General features: G+C 63.3%; 1 protein-coding gene across 1 annotated transcript in view; it reads left to right on the forward strand.

Annotated features, from left to right (window-relative positions):
* CFAP46 (cilia and flagella associated protein 46) overlaps positions 1-24,111 on the forward strand; it is a 149,453-nt gene that overhangs the window by 801 nt on the left and 124,541 nt on the right. The window contains exons 2-11 of the mRNA XM_012660675.1: positions 802-888; positions 2,875-3,038; positions 3,535-3,747; positions 6,096-6,349; positions 8,740-8,884; positions 18,054-18,232; positions 18,526-18,609; positions 21,171-21,317; positions 22,821-22,951; positions 23,085-23,148. Coding sequence (XP_012516129.1) covers positions 802-888; positions 2,875-3,038; positions 3,535-3,747; positions 6,096-6,349; positions 8,740-8,884; positions 18,054-18,232; positions 18,526-18,609; positions 21,171-21,317; positions 22,821-22,951; positions 23,085-23,148 — 1,468 coding nt within the window. The remainder of the gene's footprint in view (positions 1-801; positions 889-2,874; positions 3,039-3,534; positions 3,748-6,095; positions 6,350-8,739; positions 8,885-18,053; positions 18,233-18,525; positions 18,610-21,170; positions 21,318-22,820; positions 22,952-23,084; positions 23,149-24,111) is intronic.

Raw genomic sequence — 24,111 nt, forward strand, 5'->3', positions numbered from 1 at the left:
GCGGGTCCAGAGCGCCGGCTCCGCAGCCCGCGCCCGCCCTGCGCGGCGACAGCGACGGGCCGGCCGTAACCATGGGGACGCGGCGGCGGCTCCCTGCGGCAGGGCGGGACGGCTCTCGCGGCGCCCGTCAGCTGCGCAGCCGGTTTAAAGCGACAACCCGCCAGGTTTCGCCTTGCGCTTCCGGCACAATCAGACAGCTCGCATGAACGCGTCTCCCGAGAGGAGCATGCAGGATTCGATTTGATGTTTGAAGGAAATCCCTGTCCGTTGAGGGCTCCAGAAACAGAAATATAAAAAAATTGATCTTGAAGGAATGTTCATAGTCCTTGCATTAAAATATCCTCAAATCCAAATATGCCAAAACTAAGGTGAACCCATAATGAATCCATCGCGGCGTGAGTCAGCAGGGCAGAGGCAGGCGGTGTAGACCGGCCTGTGGCTGTGAAGACAGCGCCCCTCCCCGGCCCCTCCCCCAAACCAGGACCACCCCCCCACCCCACACTGACAGGCACTGAGGACGCCTTGAGTTGGGGGCAGAGGGCCAGAGGGCCACACAGAGTCCCCCGGAGGTGGGGGCAGCCTCCGCCAGACACGACCCCCCGCCCACCCGGCCATCCTCTGCAAGGTGGGGTTGGGGGCCACTCGAGTCTCCTGCACAAGCTCCGTTCTCCAGGGCGGCGCCAGGCCAGGGGCAACACCCTGCAAAAGTGAGCTGGGAACACCCCTTCCAGGGCCCACAGCTCATTCCCTCCGTCCCTCCTCCCTCCCAGGCCCTCAGCCTGTGGCAGCTCCTCTCCTCAGGGTCCCTGACGCTGACCCTGACCCGCAGCCCCCATGCTGAGGGGCCTGAGCAGATCCACGTGGGGGATTTCGATAAGAATCAAGAAGGTAGAATTAGAGGCAGCTACCGCTTCCTCAGCCTCCTGGCATGTTGCTTCAGAGGGGGGTGTTCAAAGCTTGCCCGCGTCCCCATCCTCCCACCCAGTATTCCCACCACCCCCCGTCCATCCTCCCACCCAGTATTCCCAACACCCCCGTCCATCCTCCCACCCGGTATTCCCCACACCCCCCGTCCATCCTCCCACCTGGTATTCCCAACACCCCCTGTCATCTTTCCTGCCCAATATTCCCAAAGGCCCTTCTCTGGGATGCGGTGATGAGCTGTGTCCTCTGGGGAGGGACAAGGGATGGGGTCTGGGCAGGTCTATGTTGACCTGTGTTTGAGCCTCCAGGTCCTCCATGTGTGTTCTGACTTTTGGGGACAGCTCCCCTTGGCTGAAGTGCAGCTGTGCAGCCCCTGGTTTCAGTCCTGGATGCGAGGTGGGAGGGGCCCCTGAGTGTGAGATCCTGTTGGATGCCTCGGGCCAGGGGTCCCCCGGGTGCCGCCTCTGGCGTCTTGCTCCCCGAGCTGGGTCTCGAGTCCACAGAGACTTTTCCAGGAATGGGCTGTGATGGGGGTGCATGTTGGCCTGTCTCCCCCAGAGGATCCCAGCACATCAAGGGACAGCCCTGGGCCCAAGGAGCAGAGCTGGCCTGGCTGGGAGCAGCTGCCCGCCCCCTTGCAGGCCTGGCCTATCTCTGCCCTGGGCCAGAACTGGAGTCTCTGGAGTCCCATGGGGGAGGGAGCTTTGCATGGGAACGTGCAGAAGAAGCTGTCTGGGGGTGGGGCGGGGGGTGGAGCCAGCCGGGTCCTGGAGGAGCCCCCACCGCTGCACCTCCACTCACCCGTGGAGCTCCTGGGCTGCCCCACAGGCTCCACAGGGGAAGATAGTCAAACCCAGGCTCCCTTGGTATCCAGGAGGGACACAGGGCCCTGGGTGCTTTGAAGGGGTCTGGGGTCCAGGAGGGGTGCACAGAGGGTTCCGGGTGTTTTGGGGGGCTCTGAGGTCCAGGAGGGGCATATCGAGGGTCCTGGGTGCTTTGGGGACCCTGCATGGTGTGGGCGTGGAGCAGACGGGCACGCAGGGCTGCCCACCTTCCCCGCTGCACTACAGTCTGCCCCGGGGGTGCAGGCAGCCTGGAACCCAAGCGCAGCGTTACCTGCGGAAGGACAGGGAATGCAGGTGTGGCTGGTGCTGCCACGTGGTCAAGAGCTGCCCAGGAGCCACATCTGCGGGGCTGGGGCCTGGCGAAGTGTCAGGGGCCGGCCGGGTGGCCCCGTCACCCACAGCTGCTGCCCCAGGGTCCAGGCCTTGGAGCTGCCCGAGGAGGGCATGGGGATGGGTGGGGACAGGCTGTTGCCTCGTGCACGGCCCCACACAGTGTCCTGGGCTGTGCCCTTGTCACAGAGCAGCACACCTGTGAGGTGGGGAAACTGAGGCACGGAGCAGCTGGGAGCTTTGCTGGTCAGGGGCTTTGCATGGCAGCGCCAGCCTCAGGACCCTGCGGTTTGTCACTGTGATGTGGGGTCAGCCTGGCCCTGTCTGCTGCAGGCTGCTGCTATACTCGTGGGGTGACCTCGAGGTTGTAGCTGCCGTGACGACATCCTCCACTCAAGAACCCAGAGGGACCCTGCTTGCCGTAGGGTAGGGAGTTCCAGAGTCACTGGGCGCCTGCCCGGCAGGACAGAGTGTGGCCCGGGCCCCATGCAGGCCTCCAGGCAGTGCTCAGCTATGAGCCCCGAGGGGATGTCCATCTGCACCTGCCCTGCCCTGGAGATCCCGGACCGCCTTCTGGACCGCAGCCAGCACAGCGCGGTTTACCAGGGCGCGCGCCTTTTCCAATTTCCGCCGAGAGGAAGAGTCCCATCAGGTGTTGCAGGACACCTATCTGCTCCCATCTCTCAACCGCTGAGGGAGGAAAACGCAAAGCAAAGTGAAACGGGCGATTTCAGAATGCAGATCAATAAACGTCTTCACGGGGCTCCTGTTCCAGGCGGATTTTACCTGCATGTTTCCGAGCTGCTTCTCCAGGACCCGCCTGGGTTCCTGCGGGGAGGAGCCAAGGATGAGTTCGCGTGTTTGCCTTTGCGTTTATGGAGTTACCCAGGTTACGAGATTTGTCGTGAGGAGTCGGCGTACACGCGGGACGGATGCCAGGTGACCGCCGGGGTCTCGGGCTGGAGCTGGCGCTGCTGTCCGGGCAGCCGGTCCGTCGCCTGCGCCAGGGCAGCCCACCGGGCCCTCCGGGCACAGACGGCGCCGCGTGGATGTCAGCCCTGTCCACACAGTCCCTCTGTGGCAGCGCCCAGGCCGGGGCCCAACTGGGGAGCTGGGGACGGCAGTCTCAACGCACGCACCGGCCACCTCCCCAGGACCCCCTGGGACGTTCTTTGCAAAGGGCCAGACTGCATCCCGCGCGGGTCCAGGACGGGCATCTCTCTCGAGGCTGCCGAATTTGGTGGCTGTGGCGACCTGGCCGTGCGCGCTGTGTGGCCGTAGGCGAGTCTACAGACACTGAGGTTTGAATTGCGCGTGGTTGTCGTGTGCCACGAAATATTGTTCTTCCTTCGATTTTTTGGACCGTTTAAAACTAAGACATTCAGCTGACGGGCTGCGTGAACGCGGGCGGCGGACTCGTCCCCGGTCCTGCCAGAGGAGGAATGATGTTCTGGAAGGAGGCGGCGGCTTCCCTGAGGCCAGTCTGAGCGAGGACCCGGCCAGGCCTGGGGAAGGGGCGGCCGCTTCCCTGGACCCCCAGCGGGAGCCGGCGCAGGGCTCTTCCTGCCGCAAACCTGGCGCTTTCAGCACCGACCCCACAAAAGCCGTTTCCCCGACACGGGCCCCACGGCGCTGGGAACGCGCTTCTGTAAGCCCCGACTTAGTGTGTGGCGCGTTTGTAGTTTAATGAGCGTAAGAGACTCGCTTTGCCCAGGTCACAAGTGTCCCCAGCGTGCTTGGCGCTGGTCCCGTCCCCTCCCTCTCAGCACACTGAGCTTCCACCTCCCTTCCAGAAAGGTCAGTTTCCTCTTTCTCCTCAACAGGGGAGGAAACTCCACGTGAGTCCTGTGAGCCGCTAGGGCCGTGACCAGGGCCGGGGCCCTCGGTGGCTTCACGGCCTGACGTGAGGCCCTGTGGGGAAGACTCTCGCAGGGCAGGAGGGGCCGGTCGGAGGCTGCCGGCCGCCCCCCAGACAGAGCAGGCCCCGCCGCCCGCAAGGGCCTCAGGCGCAAACGCTCGGGCCACAGGGCGCCAGGGGACCGTTTCTCTGCCGCCCGTGGATTTGGGCATCTGCGGCTGTTTGGGGGAGAACAGGACACAGTCCTGGAGCCGGCCTCACGCTTGGTCAACAGCTCCCGGCTCTGCCAGTGACCGGACACAGCCCTCCCCGGGGGCACCAGCCCCATCCCGAGGCGTGCAGGGCTGGGTGCTGGGCACACGTGTGGCGCTTGCTAAAAATACCGCATCTCTGGAATCGGCATGGCCTCGGGTCGCTGCTGACGTCTCAGGCAGGACGCGCCGTCGCAGACACCTTGAAGGTCTGGGGCTGCGGCCTTCCAGCCGCGGCCTGGGGACCTGAGAGCCGGACATCGGAGGCCCACGGGGGTGGGAAACGGGGTCTCGGGGGTGGGCAGCCTGGCCCGGAGGGCGCGGGACCTGCGGCCGGCCTCCCCGGCGGGCGGCATCCATCTGCGGGTGGAATTAAATACGGCTCTCCAGTTGCCATGGCGACCAGCCTCTTCCCCCCACAGCGTGGATTTGAATTTGTGCAGACCGTTTCTGGCTGAGATTTAAGCCAACAAATTCATCCTTGCCCTGAGGTGAAGCCTGGTTTGAGAACCAAATAACAAAATTAACAAACTTAAAACATTCCTGATGCCGCCGCTTCTCTAACAAAACGCTGTTGGAGCCCCATGGGGACCAGGGCAAGTTCTACTTCCATCTGACGCCGCCAGGAGGCCGCTGCGTGAAGCTTCCGGAACACCGTGTGTGACGGGCAGGCAGCTGCGGGGTGCTCTGGGGCCCTGGCGGCAGGAGGGTCCCAGGTGGGTTTACTGTGGAAACCTGCACTGCCCGGGGCCCGGCACGTCCAGGCTGGAAGGCCGGGACCGCACAGGGCCCGGTGGCCTGGGCTGAGCCGTGGGTGTGGACGCCGCAGGGCACCGGGTGGGCTGCACACGGGGTAGGGGGTGGCGTTGAGGGGCGGGACCCCGGCCTCTGTCTCTGAGTGCCCCACGCACACTGGCCTCCTCTGGGCCTGAGAGATATTCTCCTCCTTGCGGAAGGTACGAAGGGCTCTCTCTCCCCGCCCAGGACCCTGGGTGTGTTGGAAGTTCGTGGAGGGTCTGGCGGGAGGAAGGAGCCGCGCTGTGCATTCCTGGTAGTAGGGAAGAGACGGCACCAAGAGTCCCCTCCCCTGAGGTCCGCGGAGGCCCCAGGGCGGCTGGGGCACCCAAGGCTCCTGCCTGCTCTGTGGCCGCCAGACACGGAGGAGCTACGTGGCCCCCTGCCACGGAGCCCACTAGGCCTTAGAGGCTGTCTGGGCCAGGTGGGGAGGCTGGACATGTGTTCTGTGGCACTAGGGAGCCACAGCGGGTGTCTGGGGGAGAGAGTGAGGGCAGGTTTGCAGACAGCTTTCCCGGGGACGTGGGGGTGCTGCGGCTTTGCTTAAACATGGTGGAGGGGCTGCCTCTCGGCTCCCCAGAATGTTCTCCTGAGGACCCACAGGACCTACACGCCTTCCAACATCCTCAGCTGCCCGTGGGTGGACGAGCCCACGTGGTCTGTGCCGACCTCTTTCAGGAGCCCTTGGAGTGTGTGGGCCCCGGAGCAAACGCGGACACCCCCAGCGGCAGCACATCCGCGGGAGGCTGTGCCTGGCACAGAGCGCCCCACACCACGGCAGCAGCACCTGCCACCCGCTGCCCACCTGTGGCTCAGCTTTGTGGCGCCTCATCCTCCGCGGACACTCTGGCGCCAGCAGGGCCCCTCGGGGAGAGCGTGTTGGAGCTTCCTGTCAGATACCGGGACGCGGTTCTAGCTGGTTGAGGGTTCGAGGCCCCAATGAGCAACCTCCCCCGTCCAACCTCCCCCACGACAGCCCAGTCCCTCTACTGGAGCCGGGTTGCGACAGACCAGGGACACCGGTGCCTGCTCGAGAGCACAGTGGCCGCCCAGGGGGGCTCCCGAGTCTCCCACACACGTTGCCGTCCACAGCGCCCAGAGCCGCAGTGTGGCCTGGGCACCCAGCCGCCGGCGTGGGGCGAGGAAGCCTCCCAGGAACTCCTGCTGCGGAAACCTATACGTGCCGCCGGCGTCCACCGAGGGCCGGTCACGGGGAGAGCGGAGCAGCGGAGCCGTGCTGCTCAGCTCAGCAGCAAACACTCCTGTCGCCGTAACGGTCCCCGTAAGGTCCTGGGCTCTCGGACGGCAGAGCCCACGGCCACCAGACGCCGGCTTTGCAAAGACACGTGAGCACACTGACGTCCTGCTCCACGCAGATAATTCCCCAGACTCGGAAGTGACGCGTGTCCTCCGAACACTTGTAAATACGGAGCTGACAGCCAGACCCCCACTCCCCACCGTGCGTCCAGATCTCCGACGTGGGGCGAAGGCCACACAGAAACGGCTGGTTATCCAGGTGGTTTATGCTGCACAGACTGGTCCCGTGTCCAGACCTGCAGAATTAGCCAAATGACCTGGTTTTCACAAAGACATTCCCGGGTCGGGAGCCTGTATCTCTTCTCTCTGGGCCGACTGGCCTTTGAGTTCCTCCCAGGAGCGGGAGCGGCTCCGGGCCTTTCTCTGCCCTTTGCCGCTGGGTCAGGGCTGGACGCCAGGCCCGCGTGGCCCACGGCAGGACTGGTCCCCGCCCCCACCGCCCCCCTCAGGTCCTGCCCCGGCCCAGACAGGACAGGCGCCCTCACGCCGCCTCCTCTGCCAGGCCTTCCCCTCAGCGCCTTCCCGGGCTCAGCCGCAGGAGTCTGTGAGGTCAGGTGGGCTCGGGCCGGGCCGTCTGGGCTGAAGTCTGAACGGGGCAGTACCGTCCCTCCCTGGGACCAGCTGGCTGCGCTGCAGGGCAGCCCCCAGTCCTGTGGTCCTCAGCCACCCTGCGCCCCCCGGCGCGAGCCCCAGCCCCTCCGTCTGCCGCCTGGTGCTCTCTCCACCGCCGGCCGACAGCCTCCTGCCTGGCTCCTGCCAAGGCTTCTGGCAATTGGACCAAGCAATTTTACCAAATTAGATGTGGTCCAAAGCAGGTCGTTCCACCTGGCAATTTTGTTAAAATAATTATTTGAAAATTAATATTCCCAGATCCCTGCTTTTTCCGTGATTAGCAGTTTTGGCCTACAACACGACAGCTTTCCAACTCTTTATATCTCGAAACGTTGCTTTCTTTCCTTTCAAATATCTTTGAGCCTAAAAATAATCTTTTTATTTTAAAATGTTTAATAATTTTCCTGGCTTGAGCTGTTGGTAATGGCAGAAGTTTGGAACAATCTAAATACCTCAGGACGGGGTGGGCGGAGTGACTCGCGGCCTGTCTGCTGGGGACGTGAGCTGCACGTCCAGGGCCTCGGGGACGTCAGTGACACCCTCATGCTCCCCCTGTCCCCAAACACTGCTCCTACACACGGGGACTCGGCGAGGGCGCAGTGGGAGGCTCTGCCCTCGGGAGTCACACGGGGGGCGATGGACACGCACACGCACCGACCACGTCTGCAGGCCACGGACAGGCGAGGCCGGCAGTGACAGCCACGGAGGCGCCATCTGGGGCGGGCGGTCGTGGTGACACAGACGTCCTCGTGGAAGACACGCGCTTCCGGGGAAGCTCATGGTCAGCCTCGCCACACAGACTGAGGAGGGGTCAGCACCGGCCCCCAGGACACGGGTGCACACGCACACGCCTCGGGGAACCCGGGCACCCTCAGCTTCTAGAAGCCACAGGGCGGAAGAACTGCCAAGCCCACGTGGAGCTAGTTTCCTGCAGAACTGCGAGTCCTCTCCCACAAGTCGGCATGTTTGTGTATTTTGGAAGTCTACGAAAGCTAAAATCCTCATTAATTTCAAAATACAGTTCGCAAACTCCAAATATTTGACCAGTGCGTCCATATGTTCCACAGTTTCCCGCTAGAGCAGGAGGCGCAGCAGGAGCTCTGGGGAAGACGTGGGTGTGCCGGCGCCGGGCTGAGTCCGCGGCGGAGGAGCCGGCGCGCTCCTGGCTTCCGGGCTGTGACGGCGGGAGGGCCACCCTGGAGCAAGGCCCAGGGCCCAGTCCCGCCGTGCTAGGGGCTCGGGTGGCTGTGAGGAAGAGGAGGGGGCGGGAGGCGGGAACCGCGGCCCACGCGCTAGCACCGGCCCCTTGCCCCCGGAGAGCCCAGCACGGCACTCGCCACCCCCTCCTGGGTCTGGGGCTCTGCCCCTCCTGCTCGCCGGGGCGGGCACAGACCCGGAGTCCGTGGGGGGGGCTCGAGGCTGCTCCGCAAAGTGGGGCCGTGGGTGTCCGGGCCAGACCGGCCTGAGCCAGCGACCCTGGGGCACAGGGGCAGGTGCAGCCACCAGGACTGCGGGTGGAGCGAAGGCCGCCTGGGCTTCCTCCCGAGGCGCCTCAGACCCTGCCAGCAGCCCCCCCAGAATGCGGGGGTGCAGCCCTGTGGTCTCTCCGTCCTGCAGTTGTAAAAATCCTTAGTAGCCTCTAAACTACTGATAAAATAAGGCTTCCTAATCCTCAGTCTAAAAAAAGATTCCTGATGAAGCAGTTTTCTCCAGACGCAGCTTGGACACGGCCAGACCCAGCCAGTTGGTCTTTCAAGTCGACTTTCAAATCCCGGCCTCCCGCCCTCCCTCCCTTTCCGTTCCCCAGAATCGGCTCCCGCGGGGCTGGGATCCCTGAGGCCAAGTCCCCTGGCCCCCGCAGGTCTGGTGTGGCTGCCACCGTCACCGGCCTCCTGGCCCAGGCCCGAGCGCCTCCCAGCGTCCGTGTGCCAGGGGACGAGGCGCCAGACCACGTGGGCCAGCGTCACCCTCCTGACCACGGGCTCCCACGCCGGATGCCGCAGGAGCTCAGTTTTTTCCTCTAGGCACCAGGGCGGCAACAGCTCTGGGCTGGGCTGTGCCACCCCTTCCACGCAGCCCCCATGTGGCCGTGGGCAGGCTGTGACTGGCATCTTGGACCCTCATAAGTGGCTGGCACGGCGCCTGTCTGGAGGACGCTCGGTTCTTGTGCTGAGGGCTCAGGGTTCCTGGGCTTGGACTTCTTTGACGTGTGGGAGACGGGGGGCCCGCGCTCGCTCAGAACACAGGCCGAGGCCACGCAGGGCAGGAGGCCCTGTGTGCAAAGGCACCGAGGGCACCGCCCACCCGGCCTCTGCCGGGACATGCCGAGGGCCACGCCGAGCCTGGGCTGTGGCCTGTGGCCTGCTCTGGTCCCAGCTGTGCCGCGGCCCCGGCGTGAGCTCGTGGACGGAGGCCCGCAGGGGAGGTGGGGCAGCCGCTTCTGGGCCTGGCCGGGGAAGAGGGTCATTCTCAGGCTCACTCTCGTGTTCTCTCCTAGGCGAGGCGGACGTGGAGAGTGAGGACCACAGGCTGCGCCTCTCCAGGGTGTTTGGGACAGTTTGTTAGAAACGTCAACTGTGGGGAAAATGTCCCCAAATTGCCTAAGTTGGGGACTTGGGTGGGCACCCCCGTGGCTGTCACAGTGGCTGCCACAAACGCCCTGTGCCCGATAGCAGCTCCCGCACAGAGTTCGCCCAAGGGGACAAAGGAGGGACCCGCTCGGACTGGCTCCCCGGGTGCCCACAGGGACGTGGGTCCCCTGGCCCCGTCTCAGCCTCTGGGCCTTTCTCATCCCGCCATTGCCTTCTTGGTGGCCTTGCGCGGCTCTGCACCCCCCGGAGGGGCCCGGCTGCGCCTCCTGAGCTCCCGGCATGGTCTCCACGGCCAGCCTGGACCCCACGGCGGAGCCCCAGGCCTCGGGGGCCTCGATGTCTCCCGGTTTGCTCAGTAAAACAAGCCAAGAAGCAAAGACCAGCCCAGGTCCAGTGAGCCCCCGAGTGCCCACGCTGTGGCCTCTAGCACGGCAGCCGCCACGTGAGCCGTGTTTGACTCACACTGGTTTCGAGCCCCGGGCCTCGTGACGCACGTGTAACTAACATGTCTTTGCCTTGGGAGCCGCAAGAACGTTTTTTTAAGTTTCATGTAACTCATGCACAGAAAACAATAAAAAATAAATTTTTCATTAAATTAGGAAGGATTGTTTTGTCTTTTGAAGTTTTTATTCTATTTTTGTAATGAAACACCACGGCTCCAAGGAAAAAATTTTTCCTAGTGTGGCAGTCAACGTGCTGAACACCAGGCGCCCTGCACGGAGGCAGGGCTGAGGGAGAGGCAGTTCCGGCCTGGGGCGGGGAGAGAACGTGAGGCCCAGGTATCGTGTGCCGAAGTCAAGGCCACCGCGGCCACAGGCGTCTCAGGGGACTCGGGAGCTCGGGCCACAGAGGGCTGCGGTGGGCGGAGGAGTCAGGGACACAATGGTCAGTGCAGCGAAAGAGCAAATGTCCCTCCTGCCTTCCCGGGGAGGTGACCTCGGGGTCTCCCAGCCGGGACGTGTGGCGGCTTCTCTTTGCGGCAGTGTCCAGCTGTCAGGAGGCAGCGAGGACGGACCGGCTTTCTCAGGCCCGATGAGAGCGTTGACGTGGGCAACGCCCGTCTCGAGAGAGAATCACGCGCCGTCTCTGAGCCGCCGGGCCACGAACCCTCCGAAGCATCGCGGCCTCGAGACGTGGCTGCCAACGTGTAAGACGTGCAGGGGCCCCAGGGCCCTGTGAGCACACACGGCACCACCCCCGGAGCCCAGGGCGGACAGGGCGGCAGGACGGGCGCCAGGAGGAAAGGCAGTCGGGGGAGGGGCCGAGGCCCAGCGCCACGGAAGGCCACGTCGGCGACTGCCACGTAGGGGCCCCCGTGGGTCTAGAATTTAAAAGTAAACTGTAAAAATCAGAAGACAATTCACAAAATGTGACCTGGGCTTAATATTCGATTAAATGAAGAAATGTTATTGGTAACTTTTAGAGTCAGCGATGGCGTCATGGCTATTTCCAACCTAGCCCATTATCTGTCCGCGACGCATACGGCATATTTATAGTCGATGATAAAATGTCTGGGATTTGAGTCAAAATAATCCGCATGGAGCAAGGGGAGGCGTTACTGGGAGGCGGGCGTCGTGGACGGTTGTAGTGCTGGGCTTTCTGCCCCCGTCCGAGGCAGAAGATGTCATGATAAAAAGCAAGCATGTGCGTGCATGTGCACGCGTGTGCGAGCGTGTGCGCGCGTGTGCGTGCGTGCTTACGGAGCCCGCTGCCCCTGACCTGCTGAGAGGCCTGGGCTCCCACCACTTGACGTCCGAGGGCCGTTGCCACCTGCTGGGACCGGGAGGGGGGCAGTCCCCGGCCCGGTCCCAGCAGCGCCCGGGCTCCTGCAGCCCCTGGGTCCTCGCCGGCCTGGGCCCCAGCGACCCGGCTGTGTGCGTGGCAGCTCCGGGACTCAGCGATGCGCCTGCGCTGGTGCGGGGGTGGGGAGGTGGGTGGGATGCGTACCAGACGAGGTAAAAATAACTGTTCCAGAAGCAGTTTCCGCAAACGAGTCGCCGCCTCTGGCTGTTTGTTGCCAGGAAAATGGGGACAGATAAAGACGTCGTTTTCTGAACAGCTGCCCCTCCATCTGCAGGGCCGCCGGCCGCCGTCCAGGCGCGTTGACAAATCCAGGCCCGAGACCCCTGCGCGTGCTCCGGGGTGGACGCCGTGCGGGAAGGACGTGAGGCGTCCTGGGTCGTCCCACGCAGTTTACAGCCGGTTTGAGGGAAGACGCTTCCAGGTAGGTGGTGTTAAACTGAAACGAAATGGAGAAGCTTGGCGTGTGGACTCCGCGAACGTGGCTCTCGCGGCTCCACCAGCCTCGGCGAGGTGCGAGGAGCACAAGCACATGTGGCACGTGGCGCGGAAGCCAAGGTGCCAGTGGTGGCAGCAGAGCGGCAGGCCCAGGCGTGAGGGACTCGCCCCGACTTCCACGGGTCCTCGCGGGGCCGCACCAGGCCACACGGTCGGCAGATCACAGCGCTGTGGCGCAGGGCACAGTGATGTCCCTCACCCCTGGGTGACGCCCGTCTCGGCCAGACTCTGCCTGGAACCGACTTCCTGCAGGGGAGGCCGGCGTGTGTCCGTGGCCGACAGCACCCACAGTGCCCTGAGCTCGGCCATCGTTCCGTGCCCCTCTCCTCCCCGTCCGCAGGGAGGGCTTCTAAGGCTCGGAGCTGCCCGGGCGTCGCTCCCGGGAGGCTGTGGGTGACCTGGACCTGTGTGCCACAGAAAGGCGTTGGAAGGTTGGGCATGTCCCTAAGACGCCCAAGAGCCCAGCTCAGTGGAGAGTTTAACAAACAAGCTGAGACTGGCCAGTGTTAGAAGATCCGGTCGGTTCATTTTTAACTCGGTGACTCATGACATTTACTGAGAGCCTCAGATGCGTCAGGCCAGGGGCCCAAGGGGATGGAGTCTGACTGTTGACACCAGAGAGGCACAGCTCAGTGGGGAGAGCTGAGCGAGCAGAGGCTCGTCATGGCATGTGGCCTGTGGTACCTGGGAGGTGGCCCGTGGTAACTGGGAGGTGGCCCGTGGTACCTGGGAGGTGGTATGTGGTACCTGGGAGGTGGCCTGTGGTCGGGCTTCACGGGAGAGATGGAGAGAGGTGAGGGAGAGGGAGAGAGACACACAGGGAGGGAACCTCTGCTCCGGGTCTCTGTGCCTCGAATCGGCAAATGTCCGTGGAAAGAGAAAGCAAAGTGACGGTGGGGTGAGCCCTGTTCCCTCCAACCTCGCCGGGCTCTGGGACTGACCACGGAGCAGCTGCACGTGGCTCGTCTGAGGGTCTGGTCTGGGGAACGCTAAGGAGGGGCCGTGGAAGAGGAGGCAGGTCCCGGCTGCCCTCCGGGAGGAAGCCTGGGCTTCGGCCCTGCCAGGGGCCTCGGCGGTTGGACGAAGGAGGGTCCAGGAAGCCCAGGCTCTGCCCCTCCCCCAGCCGCTCCCTTCTCCCGACAGTGGGGGCTTCTGTGTGAGGCAGCCCCAGAGGGGCTCAGGTCCTGGGAAAAGCTGGGGGAGCAGAACCCCAGCACAGCGTTCGCTCTGGGAAAGCTGATGTCGCTGGCGCTGTCGTTCCGTCCGGCCCACCTGTGGCGCACTCAGCCGCAGGCGGCCCCTTCCCGGGGTGGGCTGAGCCCACTGGGCAGAGGGACAGCAGCAATAACTGTGGCTTCAGCCATCGGGGCCGGACACTCACCTGCGGCAAAGGAGCCGTCCGTCCTGCAGGAGGGGCAAGCAGGCAGGGCTTCCTGGGGGAGGCAGGCTTTGAGCTCACCTGGAAGGAGGGGCAGCAGCCCATAGAGGCTGGGCAGGGAAGGCGCAGGGGCTCAAAGCCTGAGGCAGGCTCCTTCTCGGTGCTCCTTCCCTCTGTGGCCTCAGCCTCCCTCCCACTCCCCACCCACAGCCGGACGCAAACTGGCAGCAGAAGCCCAGAGAACTGACGCTTAGGGCTCACGGCCCCACCCCCAGGGCAGTTCCCGCGTCTGCCAGGGGCACACAGAAGGCCTCCCTGGAGCACCGCCAGGCCAGGTAGAGCAGGCAGCAGATGCTGTAGGTCCCAGCAGAAGTGGAGACCGTTGGTCCTTTCCAGAGGGGCTACATATATAGACCACCTTTGTCCTGCCAGAGCCGGAGCTACAGCGAGCCCGTCCCCCAGGCAGTGCTTGCCGCACCCATGAGGTGTGAGTTTACCCATCTCCTGCTCCCCTTCTCCCCTCCACCTGCGTAAAGCCCACGATGCTCCTCCTCCCTCCTCCTCCTCCCTCTTCCCTCCCCCCACTCCTCCGGCCCCACCATGACCAGCCCTCTGCAGAGGTTACATGACCTGCCCCAGGCTTAGAAGCGTCCAGAGCTTCTGCCTCCACGTGGAGACTACACCCGTGGCTGCCTGTCCTCGCAACACCTGACCCTGAGCCGAGAGGGCAGGTCTCACGCTGCTCTGGGGTAACTTAGACGTCCTCCGGCAAGTGCAGTGAGAACACCAAGAGCATCTCCTGAAGTTCTAAGGAAAGCGTCCGATGCCTTCCCGACGCCTCCCCCTGAGGTCTATGAAGGTCGAGTGATGGGTGGGCGTGAGCACCCAGAGGCCCCTCCGACCCACTGGGCCCCCACAGGGCCGGCCCCACCTCCAGGTCCCAGCTGCGGGTCCCAGGGGCCGAGGCCATGAGTGGCCAGCAGGAGCTGGAGCCAGGACCACGGTGGCCGGCTCTGCCTGGGCCCTGGCCAGTGAGGACGTGGCCGGATTTCCCCGCAGGTCTGTCTGCTCTGCCTGCGCTGAGCCCCGGGTGGGCCTCCCTTGGGCATCCGTGAACCTGTCTGTTGGTTTTGGTCTGAAACAGATGAAAAGTCCCCAAGGGATTTTGCAATAATTAAAAACCAGCCATGCCGGCCACAGTGCCATCTGAGGGTGGCTCCCACGGTGAGGGAGCCTCTTCTGTCTCCCGACGGAGCCCAAACCTGCTTTCACAGACGTGACGGGAAGGGTATAATCTCCTGTGCTAATTAAAAGGATAAAGTGCCAGAAGCCCCAGGAGCCTCGCAGAAATCAGGGCAATGGCAGATTTAGGACTCAGTGCCCAGGCTTGGGCCACACAGACGGGGACACGGGGCGGCTTCTCCAAGCGTCCAACCTGCCGGGAGCCCAGCCTGGTCCAGTCCTGGATTTCGCCCCTCGGCACAGCCCGGTCCTGGCCTGGGACCTCACGCCTTCGTGGTCTGCAGTGTCAGCCCTCAACACTGCCCTCCGGTGACGTGGATGGCCCCACCCATGACCATTCCCAGGCAGACTGTGAGAGCCACCCACCCGGGGGAGGGCCACTCAGGCGCCCCCTCCCCGGCACCTGCTCCTGGAGCCATGTCCCCAGGACTCCTGCCACGGCCACGTGTAGGCAGAAGGGAGGCCTGGCCAGAGCGAGGGAGGAGGCTGGGCTCTGGGCTTCGGCCAGAATTCGCCCCAACAGAGGCAGCCTCACCTGGGCTGGGGTCAGAGAAACACACCTCCAAGACCCCATTCCCCATGCCCCACCCGGGAGCGGAAGAGGAGGGTGAGCCGTGGACACCAGGACAGGTCCTGCCCGAGCGTTTTAGCCCACTAGCCTGCCCCCGACTCGCCTAACCAGCCCCTACGAGCGAACAGAAACTAACGGAGAACGACAACTGGAAAATCCCCAGATGTTTAGAAATTAAGCAACGTGCTTCAAAATAACACGTGGGTCAAAGGAGACATTCACATGAAAATGGAAAACAGCTGAATTAAATCGTAACGAGCGTAATACGTACAAAACGTGGCTGTGGACGGCGCAGCTCGGACGCTTGTGCTAGGAAGGAAGCCGAGAACCGATGATCTAGTCGCCCCACTCGAGAAGCTAGAAAAAGAGCAAGTGAAGGTCAAGGAGGAATAATAACAGAAACAATAAATTTGAGAGTGGAAACAAATACCGTGGAAAATATAAAAGAGAAATTAATAAAGCCAAGAATTGTTTCATTGAAAATGTTCGTAACACACACAAGTCCCTAGCAAGGCAAGCGAGGAAAACCCGCAAGGCACAAGTGTCGGAAAGGAAAGGCCGAATGGCCCAAGTGTCGCGGGAAGAGGACGAACACCTCCGTGTTCACACGCTGGGAAGGAGGCGATGCGGCTGATTCTTTGCAAGACACGACTTGTTGGCCTCCGGACTAGAATGTGTGAACTGCCCTGTAGGATTCGTAAAGTCAAATCTGTAAAGAAAAACCTTCCCATAAAACAAACTCTGAGGAGTCCAGGATGTGGGGCTTTCGCTGCGCCCAGCGGCCGCCAGAGCCTGGCTCTCCGCAGGCAGGGCTGTCCACACCCCGACCCCACGGCCGCCCGCCTCTCCCATCCCGCAGGGCTCCTCAGGCCGTGCCCCGTCCAGGCCGGGGTGGAGTCAGGTATCCCTCCTGGCTCCGAGGCAATCTTTAAAGAACAGACGCTGCCGGCCTTCCGCTCCCAAGTACCGAGATTCCTCCAAAGCTGCAGTAACTCAGCAGACAGCAGCTCGAGGACAGACACGCGGACCACAGGAACAGAGGAGAGCCCAGAGAGGGTCCACGCACCCGCAGAGCCGGGGCACCTCGTCAGGGAGGGTGGAGCTGCAACAGGTGCCGCAGGACCCGCTGCAGGTGGGAGGGAGAAGGGGCTGAGCCGGCTTCACGGCACCCACGGAACACCGCTCGAGGCGCTTGCAGACCTGGTGGGAGGAAGGTGAGAGTTACAGAGGAAGCTGTGACTCGGAAAAGATCATAGTTCGGATGTAGGTACACATGATCCAAATACATCTAGAACTACAAATCAATGATAAAAAAGACCAACGATGCAAAAAAAAATGGGAAAAGACGTGAACAGGAACTTCACAGAAGCAGACATCGGAATGGCCGGGGGCACATTGTACGTCACTCAATGCCCTGCGTCACCAAGGGAGCCAGGACGAAGCCAGCGGAGTTCCAGGCACACCCGCCTGAGCGGCGCCGGCAGAGCCCCACGGCGCAAGGGGGCACTGCGGGAACTCCGTTCTGCGCAGTATGCGCTGGTATGGCCGCTTTGGAAAACAGCGTTTGGTGGCGTCTACTGATGCTAAAATACGGACACTCTTTGACCCCGAATTGTAATCCCAGGAAATTACCCCAGAGAAATGAGCACTTATGTCCACTGGAGAAAGGCACAGGGTGTTCTTACCAGTATTTTTCCTCAAAGCTAAACTTTGGAAACAGCCTAAACGTTCATCGATAGTAGATAAATAATTTGTGGAGCATTCATATGAGAAATACCACGCAGCAACTCAAAGGGGGACAAGACCCTGTCTCTAAAAAGAGGGGGGGCTGTCGCTACATGATGAATTTCACTGGCGGAGAAGTGTGACGTACGATTCCGTTTATGCTACGTTCGGGGACACCCGGGCCAGGGCCAGGGGGCCTGACATTGCGGCAGGTGTTCCACGTCTGCGGGGGGCAGGCAGGGGTGAGTCCCCAGCACGTGAGCGACCAGACAGAGCAACTGTGGGGAGCCCGGTCGGCGCCCCCAGCCCTCCAGGCAGTTCCTGGAGGACAAAGGCCAGCCCAGAGGATGGGAGACAGCGGCCTGAGGCCGGGGGAGGCTCACGTCCTCACCAAGGGCAGCAGGGACACCCGAGTGTCCAGGGGAGAAGGGAGAGCCCCCGGCAGGGCCGCGGACTTCCAGCAGGAAACCGGGTCTGCTCGCGGGCGCCCAGGTGGGAGTGAGAGCAAACACGCGGCGTCTGTCAAGGGGACGTTGCCGCCTGGAGCCAGGGAACATGCTTGGGCTGAACTTTGTTCAGTGCCCTAAATTTAAACAGCTAGAACTATTTTTTAAGCACCATCATATTTAACCTTTAGAAATGATTGGCCTCTTAATGAGGTATCTGCATTCAACTGTACGACTGGAATTTGACACAAGCTTCATCTTAGAGCACTTCCCTCCCTGTGCTCTGGGCACGAAACGCCCATCGTGTGGGGGCAGGGCTCAGAGGACATCGTGCTCCTGTTCTGTGGGGGGCAGGGCTCGGAGGACATCATGCTCCTGTTCCGTGGGGGGCAGGGCTGAGAGGAAGTCATGCACCTGCTGTGTGGGGGGCAGGGCTCAGAGGACATTGTGTACCTGTTCTGTGGGGGGCCAGGGCTCGGAGGACATCATGCTCCTGTTCCGTGGGGGGCAGGGCTGAGAGGAAGTCATGCACCTGTTCTGTGGGGGGGGCAGGGCTCAGAGGACATCGTGCACCTGTTCTGTGGGGGGCCAGGGCTCAGAGGACATCATGCTCCTGTTCTGTGGGGGGCAGGGCTCAGAGGACATCATGCACCTGTTCTGTGGGGGGGGCAGGGCTCAGAGGACATCGTGCTCCTGTTCTGTGGGGGGCAGGGCTCAGAGGACATCGTGCACCTGTTCTGTGGGGGGCAGGGCTCAGAGGACATCGTGCACCTGTTCTGTGGGGGGCCAGGGCTCAGAGGACATCATGCTCCTGTTCTGTGGGGGGCAGGGCTCAGAGGACATCATGCACCTGTTCTGTGGGGGGGGCAGGGCTCAGAGGACATCGTGCTCCTGTTCTGTGGGGGGCAGGGCTCAGAGGACATCGTGCTCCTGTTCTGTGGAGGGGGGCAGGGTTCAGAGGACATCGTGCACCTGTTCTGTGGAGGGGGGCAGGGTTCAGAGGACATCGTGCACCTGTTCTGTGGCGGGCAGGGCTCAGGGGACATGGTGTGAGTGGTTGGCTGGGAGGGGTCCTCCAGCACCCCAGACCCAGCCCTCGCTGTGCAGGTCGAAGCTGCATTTCGGACGCTTTGGGCTGCTCACACACAGAGTGGGAGTTCTTGACCCCACTACGCGATGTCAAAGATGGAAAGCGAACGCCATGTGTTGACTCCTCCTGGAAACGTGCTCACGCTGCAGTCAGGTGCCGTCAAAGACCTGCTGTTGCTCGCTCGGTGTGAAACCCAGCCCAGGAGGCTGAGCCACGTCCTTTGCGACTCGGGCCTCTGGTGTGTCCCCTCAGGAAGGGGAAGGTGGTGGCCCTTGTCCACGGGATCCGGGTGCTGAACCGGCCTGAGTCGCGCCCAGACAGCGGCAGAGGTCTCCGGTGTGCGCCGGTAGAGGCCATGGGCCTGCGCTTCCCAGGGAGCCTGGGGCACTGGGAGGGGGGCTCTGTCCTCTGACCTGGCCAGCCGTGACCCCGACCCCACATGGCCGCAGCCCCCGCCATCAGCGTCACCTGTCACCCACCTGTGCTCTCTCTGTGGTGTCCTGGGGCCGGGGCAGGCATCCTTGAGCAAACTGCACAGACCCGGGCACTCTTTGGGGCGGGGTCACCATCCGCCTGCATCACCCTAGGGGCCGAGTGTGAGCAGCAGACAGTCATCACCGCGACTCAGTGCAGCCCCGGGCCCCCCGGGGTGGACTGCAGGCGCCACACGCAGGCTGAGCCTCCCACACCTGGAGGAGCCGCCCCGGCGCTGAGGGGCCATGGCGCAGCCCAGGGAGTCCAGTGTCCTTTATGTTCTCCAGGTGACTTGGAATCACCGTGTCGACCTCGGGGGCCAAGTGAACCCTATTTCCCAGGGAAGAGGCAAAATGCTCAGACCGCCTAAGCGTCTGGAAAGAAATGGAAAGGAAGGCATCGGGATCCGCTGCCTTGTGGACACCGGCAACCCTGGCGCTGACACAGAGACCTGAGCGGGGAGTCGTCCACGAGAAGCCGCCGCTGACGCCCAAGTTAAAGCTGAATTTTCCAGTGATGTGAACAAATCAACTATAGGCACAGGGAGGCCGACCACACTCGCCCCCTCCCTCCACCCGCTGATGCGGAGCTTCCACGCGAGCCCCACGTCTGGGTCTGCAGACCAGGCGCACCCAGCGAGCGCCGGCTTCTGCGCCTCCGGCCCCGGGGCTGAGCGGCCACATACGGCACAGGTGGAGCGAAAGGAAGTTCCCTCCCAAACACGCCAAGACACGCCGGACTGCACTCGACACTCAGAGGCCCGAGGTTGAAGACGATGTTATAACCAGAAACCCAAGCAGGATGTTGGGGGGAAAGAAAGTCAGGGAGAGAAGGCGCCTCCAAAATTAAACACGAACTTGCTCAGTGGGAGGACGGGGGGAAAGGCAAGAAGCCCCCGGAGAGCGGAAGGGGCCAGGGAAAGGGCGGGGGGCGTCCGGGCCCCAGGACCCAGCTGCCTGGCCAGAGAGCACGGAGGACACGCCAACCCGGCACGCGTCAGGCTGGGGCGGGGAGAGGAGGGACCCGGCGGGACAGCGGCCGGCCTGGCCCCATCTGCGGGCACCTGACTCTGAGCTGAGCTGAGGACCCATCCGTCAGCTCCGTGGCAGAATGAGGACAGTGTGACGTGTAAGGACGGAGACGACCTGTGTCCCCATCCGCCATGTCTCAGAGTCCCTTGAACAATGCCTGGCAAGTATGGCCGAAATGTAGTTCTTGATGGGCTGTGGAAAAACAGAACCCAACCTGCCCACAGGTGCAGAGCCGGGGGAATGAGACACTGCACACCTGCCGCTCCTCCCTTCGAGGTGCTCCCCTGCCCCCCTCCCTGCCCCTCCTCCCTGTGAGGTGCTCTCCTGCCCCCCCTCCCTGAAGTGCTCCCCTGCCCCTCCTCCCTGTGAGATATTCCCCTGCCCCTCCTCCCTGTGAGGTGCTCCCCTGCCCCTCCTCCCTGTGAGGTGCTCCCCTGCCCCCTCCCTTCAAGGTGCTCCCCTGCCCCTCCACCCTGTGAGGTACTCCCCACCCCTCTTCCTCCCTTCGAGGTGCTCCCCTGCCCCCCTCCCTACCCCTCCTCCCTTCGAGGTGCTCCCCTGTCCCTCCTCCCTGTGAGGTGCTCACAGTGCTTCACTCTCTGGCTCCCATCTGTCTGTCCCTGTCCTCCACCCCATATGGAGACAGTCAATGAACTAGGAGTTTCCCAATTGGGTCTGAAAGCCGTGTTGTTCGTGTCACCGTGGTACCCTGTAGGGCAGCGGTCCCCAACCTTTATGGCACCAGGGACTGGTTTCATAGAAGACAATTTTTCCATGGACGTGGGCTGGGGGGCTGCGGAGCTCTGTGGCCCAGTCCCCAGCAGGCCACGGATGGTGGGGGTGGGGCTGCAGCTGCAGGTACAGCCACGAAGCCTCTTCCTTCCAGCTCTGCTGAGGAGCGTTGGACGAATGAGTGTGGCATTTAACGGCGGTGTCTGACGGTCCGACCTGCGTGCACCAGGAGCTGGTCGTCGTCGCGTGCAGCCTCTTGGCACCGAGTCTCCTCACAGTCACCGTCTTCTGTGGGGAGAACACTTAAACTCTCGCGTGGGTAGAAGCTCCTCCCTGCCCTCCACGCGGCTCCTGTTGAAGGGGCAGCGGGTCCTCCATGCTGGCTGCGTCCTGCACGTCCCTCCCGCCACACGTGTCTGCCTGTCTCTGCTGACCTCAAGGTGCCACCCGCTCCCCTCCGGGGCTCCTTCCTCCCCGCCCTCCTCACCCGCCTCTGCCGCCTGCCGGGCACAGCAGACTGCCTGGAGGCCAGACCCGGCCGCCGGGCCGTCCACTCCGTGGCACCAGCTCTGGGGGGTTGTGGCCGTGCTGGGGGTCCCTGAGCCTGGCACCGTCTGGGTTCCGGCGATGGCCGCTCCTCTGAGAGCATCTCTGCTCCAGCGTGACCCTGCCCCCAGGCCAGCTCCGGGACCCCTGCTCTGACGGGCCCCTGTGCCCAGGCAAGCACCGCGTGTACTCAGAACACAGCTCTCGTCTGTCCCGAGGCCAGTCCGTGTCTCCCTCCTACCGCTGCAAGGGGGCCCTGAGGCAGGTGGCTGTCCCCGAGGACCCACAGCCACGGGGTGATGGATGCCAGATGGGCCAGGCCTTCTTGTGGCTGTGTGGCCCGGGTGGCTCCCCCTCCAGAATTTCAGAGCCTGAAGCTGCTTCTCTGTTCATCACGGGTCTCAAAGTCCCCCAGTGACGAGCACAGGGAGGGAAACTGTTTTGGACGAGGTTTTCAGCAAGGTCAATATCATTCATTTTATTCCTTCTAAATTAGCCTTCTCAGCTGCCTTTGGCAAGGATGTCCCCGCAGATTCAGGCGGATGGATGGCCCGTGCTGCACCCCTGCACCCCCTGCCCTCGCCTCGAGAGGGGGGGCTCCAGCGCAGATGCGGGGAACTGGCGTGGGCAGTGAGCTCGGGGACAGCTCATGTGTGTGCGACGGGTCCCCATGGCGTTGCCTTCTCTTTGTGGGACGTTTCCCATGACCTTGGGCCCCTAGGCCTTGGCCACTCGTCTGGGTGCTCAGCATGTCTTGTCTGAGAGCGTCAGGAACGAATCTGACGCTCGAGGCATCAGCTGACCGTGGAGTGTGTGCCCATGAGGTACGTGGGCAGGGCGTGTGGCCACGGCGAGAATCCATCCAGACTCCAGTGCCCTCGGAGACCCCACCTGTCCACAGGAGACCCCTTCTGTCCAAGAGTGACCCTCGCTCACGGCAGCGCTCCTGGAAGAGCTGGCTCCCCGGCAACAAGGCGACCGTCCCTGAGCAGGTCGCTCGAGTCAGGGAACCCAGCGCCGCCTGCGTCCTGATCCACTTGGCCTGTGTGGGGTCATGGGGTTCACGGCTGGGCTCTGCTGGGGTCACAGGGTTGCAGGGGGTGACCAGGTTGGCACCGGGGTGCTTATCTCTGCTCCACTCTGACTCAACGTGTTTCTAACGGTTGGAGGAAGGCGGCAGCCAGGTGACCTCCAGGCTGAGCTGGGGAAGAGCCTCAAACGTTTCGGGGTCTCGGATGGTGGGAGGGGCTGTTGACCACGCAGATTCCTGGGGTCCTTCCATGGCGGCTGATTCTGCAGCACTTGGGGGCCTAGAGTGTGTGTTGCAAACAGGCCCGAGGTGATTCCCAGGCAGGTTCTGGCCTGGTGCAATGGGTGCTAGACTGAGATGTGTGGGTGGGGTGTGTGTCCAGGTGGGGTGTGTCCAGGTAGGGTGTGTGTCCAGGTGGGGTGTGTCCAGGTGGGGTGTGTCCAGGAAGGGTATGTCCAGGTAGGGTGTGTTGAGGTGGGGTGTGTCCAGGTGAGGTGTGTGTCCAGGTGGGGTGTGTGTCCAGGTGGGGTGTGTCTCTAGGAGGGGTGTGTCCAGGTAGGGTGTGTCCAGGTGGGGTGTGTCCAGGCTGCTCTCATGGGCCGCTGTTGGGCTTTCGGCTCCTCCTGCAGCAGAGCTGGACAACACGCTTCCACACGCTTCCCCATCATGAACCTGGACGGGAAATTTCACTTTGGCCCCAAAGGTTCCAGCTGAGCCGGGGGGTGTCCGGGAAGCTGCCAAAGTCGCTCCAGCTTCGCCCTGGGCTGTGAGAAGCAGCAGAGGAAGATGGGCTGGCGCCAGCTTCCAGTGGCGTTGCAGAGCGGGGCCTTCCCGCCGACGTCCCTAAATGAGAGCGTCTCCAAGGGTGACCCAGCTTCAGCCCAAAGCTCAGGATTAACGACACGCTCAGCGAGAGGGAAAATCACATTTCCAGGATATTTTCCAGTGTTCCACTTTGACAAATGTGTTAGAATGTGCTGACGCCCTCTGTTTAGCAGCCTTCATCATAGTCATCCCAGCCGCCTCGCGAGTACCCGATTCCCCAGCGCTCGACGGCGGAAGGTACCCCCGCCCGGTGCGGCCCGTCTGCACGTACCCGGGAGTGGGCAGTCGGCTCCGGGGCCTTTCAGAGCTGAGCCCCAGGGGGACCGTGGCACTCACCAAGGCAGGAAAGGTCCCCTGCGAGCCCTGGTGCCCCACGGCCTGGCCGACCCCCGTGTGCACGGGGCGCGTGCGGCCCTTGGGAACTGGATGATTCCGCAGCAAAAGCCTCCGGGGGATGTTCTGGGAGGACACCGAGAGCAGAGAGGGCGCTGGTGCCATCAGTGGGCACACGGCTGGCCTGATGCTGAGCTCCCGGTGCCCCGACCCCCAGATGTGGCATCAACTCCTGAGGCCGCGGAGAGTGGGAGGACCCAGTGCTGACCTGACAGCCCGTCTGTGTCCTCATACCTCTGTCCCCAGAACTCCTCACTTCCGGAGTCGAGGGGCCCTGGCGTGGAGAGAGGACACAGCATCCAGGCGTCCCTGAGGCGTCCCCGTGGACCCTGGTCACCCTGCTGGAGACGCCAGTGCACAGCCCCCCCTGGGGACGCGGGGGTGAGCGTTTCGCCCGGAGAACGGTCCCAGGACTGTGGGGCAGGTCTGGGCAGGGCCTCGGAGGAGGCGCTTCCTGGACGATGCGCTTCGAGTCCTTGCTGGCGCCAGCTCAGCTGTCCAGGACGGCTGGACCCGGCCCGAGCCCGGCCCTCTCCCCGGCACCGGCTTGCTGAGCGCTGTGGAGAGGGCACCGGCCTGGCCCTTGCTGGCCGGGTTTCCAGGGCCTGAGCCTCCTGTCCCCGGCCTGCCCTCGGGCAGCCCCGGTGTCCATGTGTGAGAAGGAGCCCACCGCCCTTGCCGCAGCCCCCGTCCCTCGTCTGGGGCCCCCTGAGGGCTCTGCCGAGCAGCCTCCCGCCCCTCCCGCCCCAAGGATGCCTCTGGCCTCGGCACCTGCATGTCCACGGGGACAGCTGTCCAGTGTCGGCC

The sequence above is a fragment of the Propithecus coquereli genome, unplaced genomic scaffold (genome assembly GCF_000956105.1).
Source record: "Propithecus coquereli isolate 6110/MARCELLA unplaced genomic scaffold, Pcoq_1.0 Scaffold673, whole genome shotgun sequence".
Taxonomy (NCBI): Eukaryota; Metazoa; Chordata; class Mammalia; order Primates; family Indriidae; genus Propithecus; species Propithecus coquereli.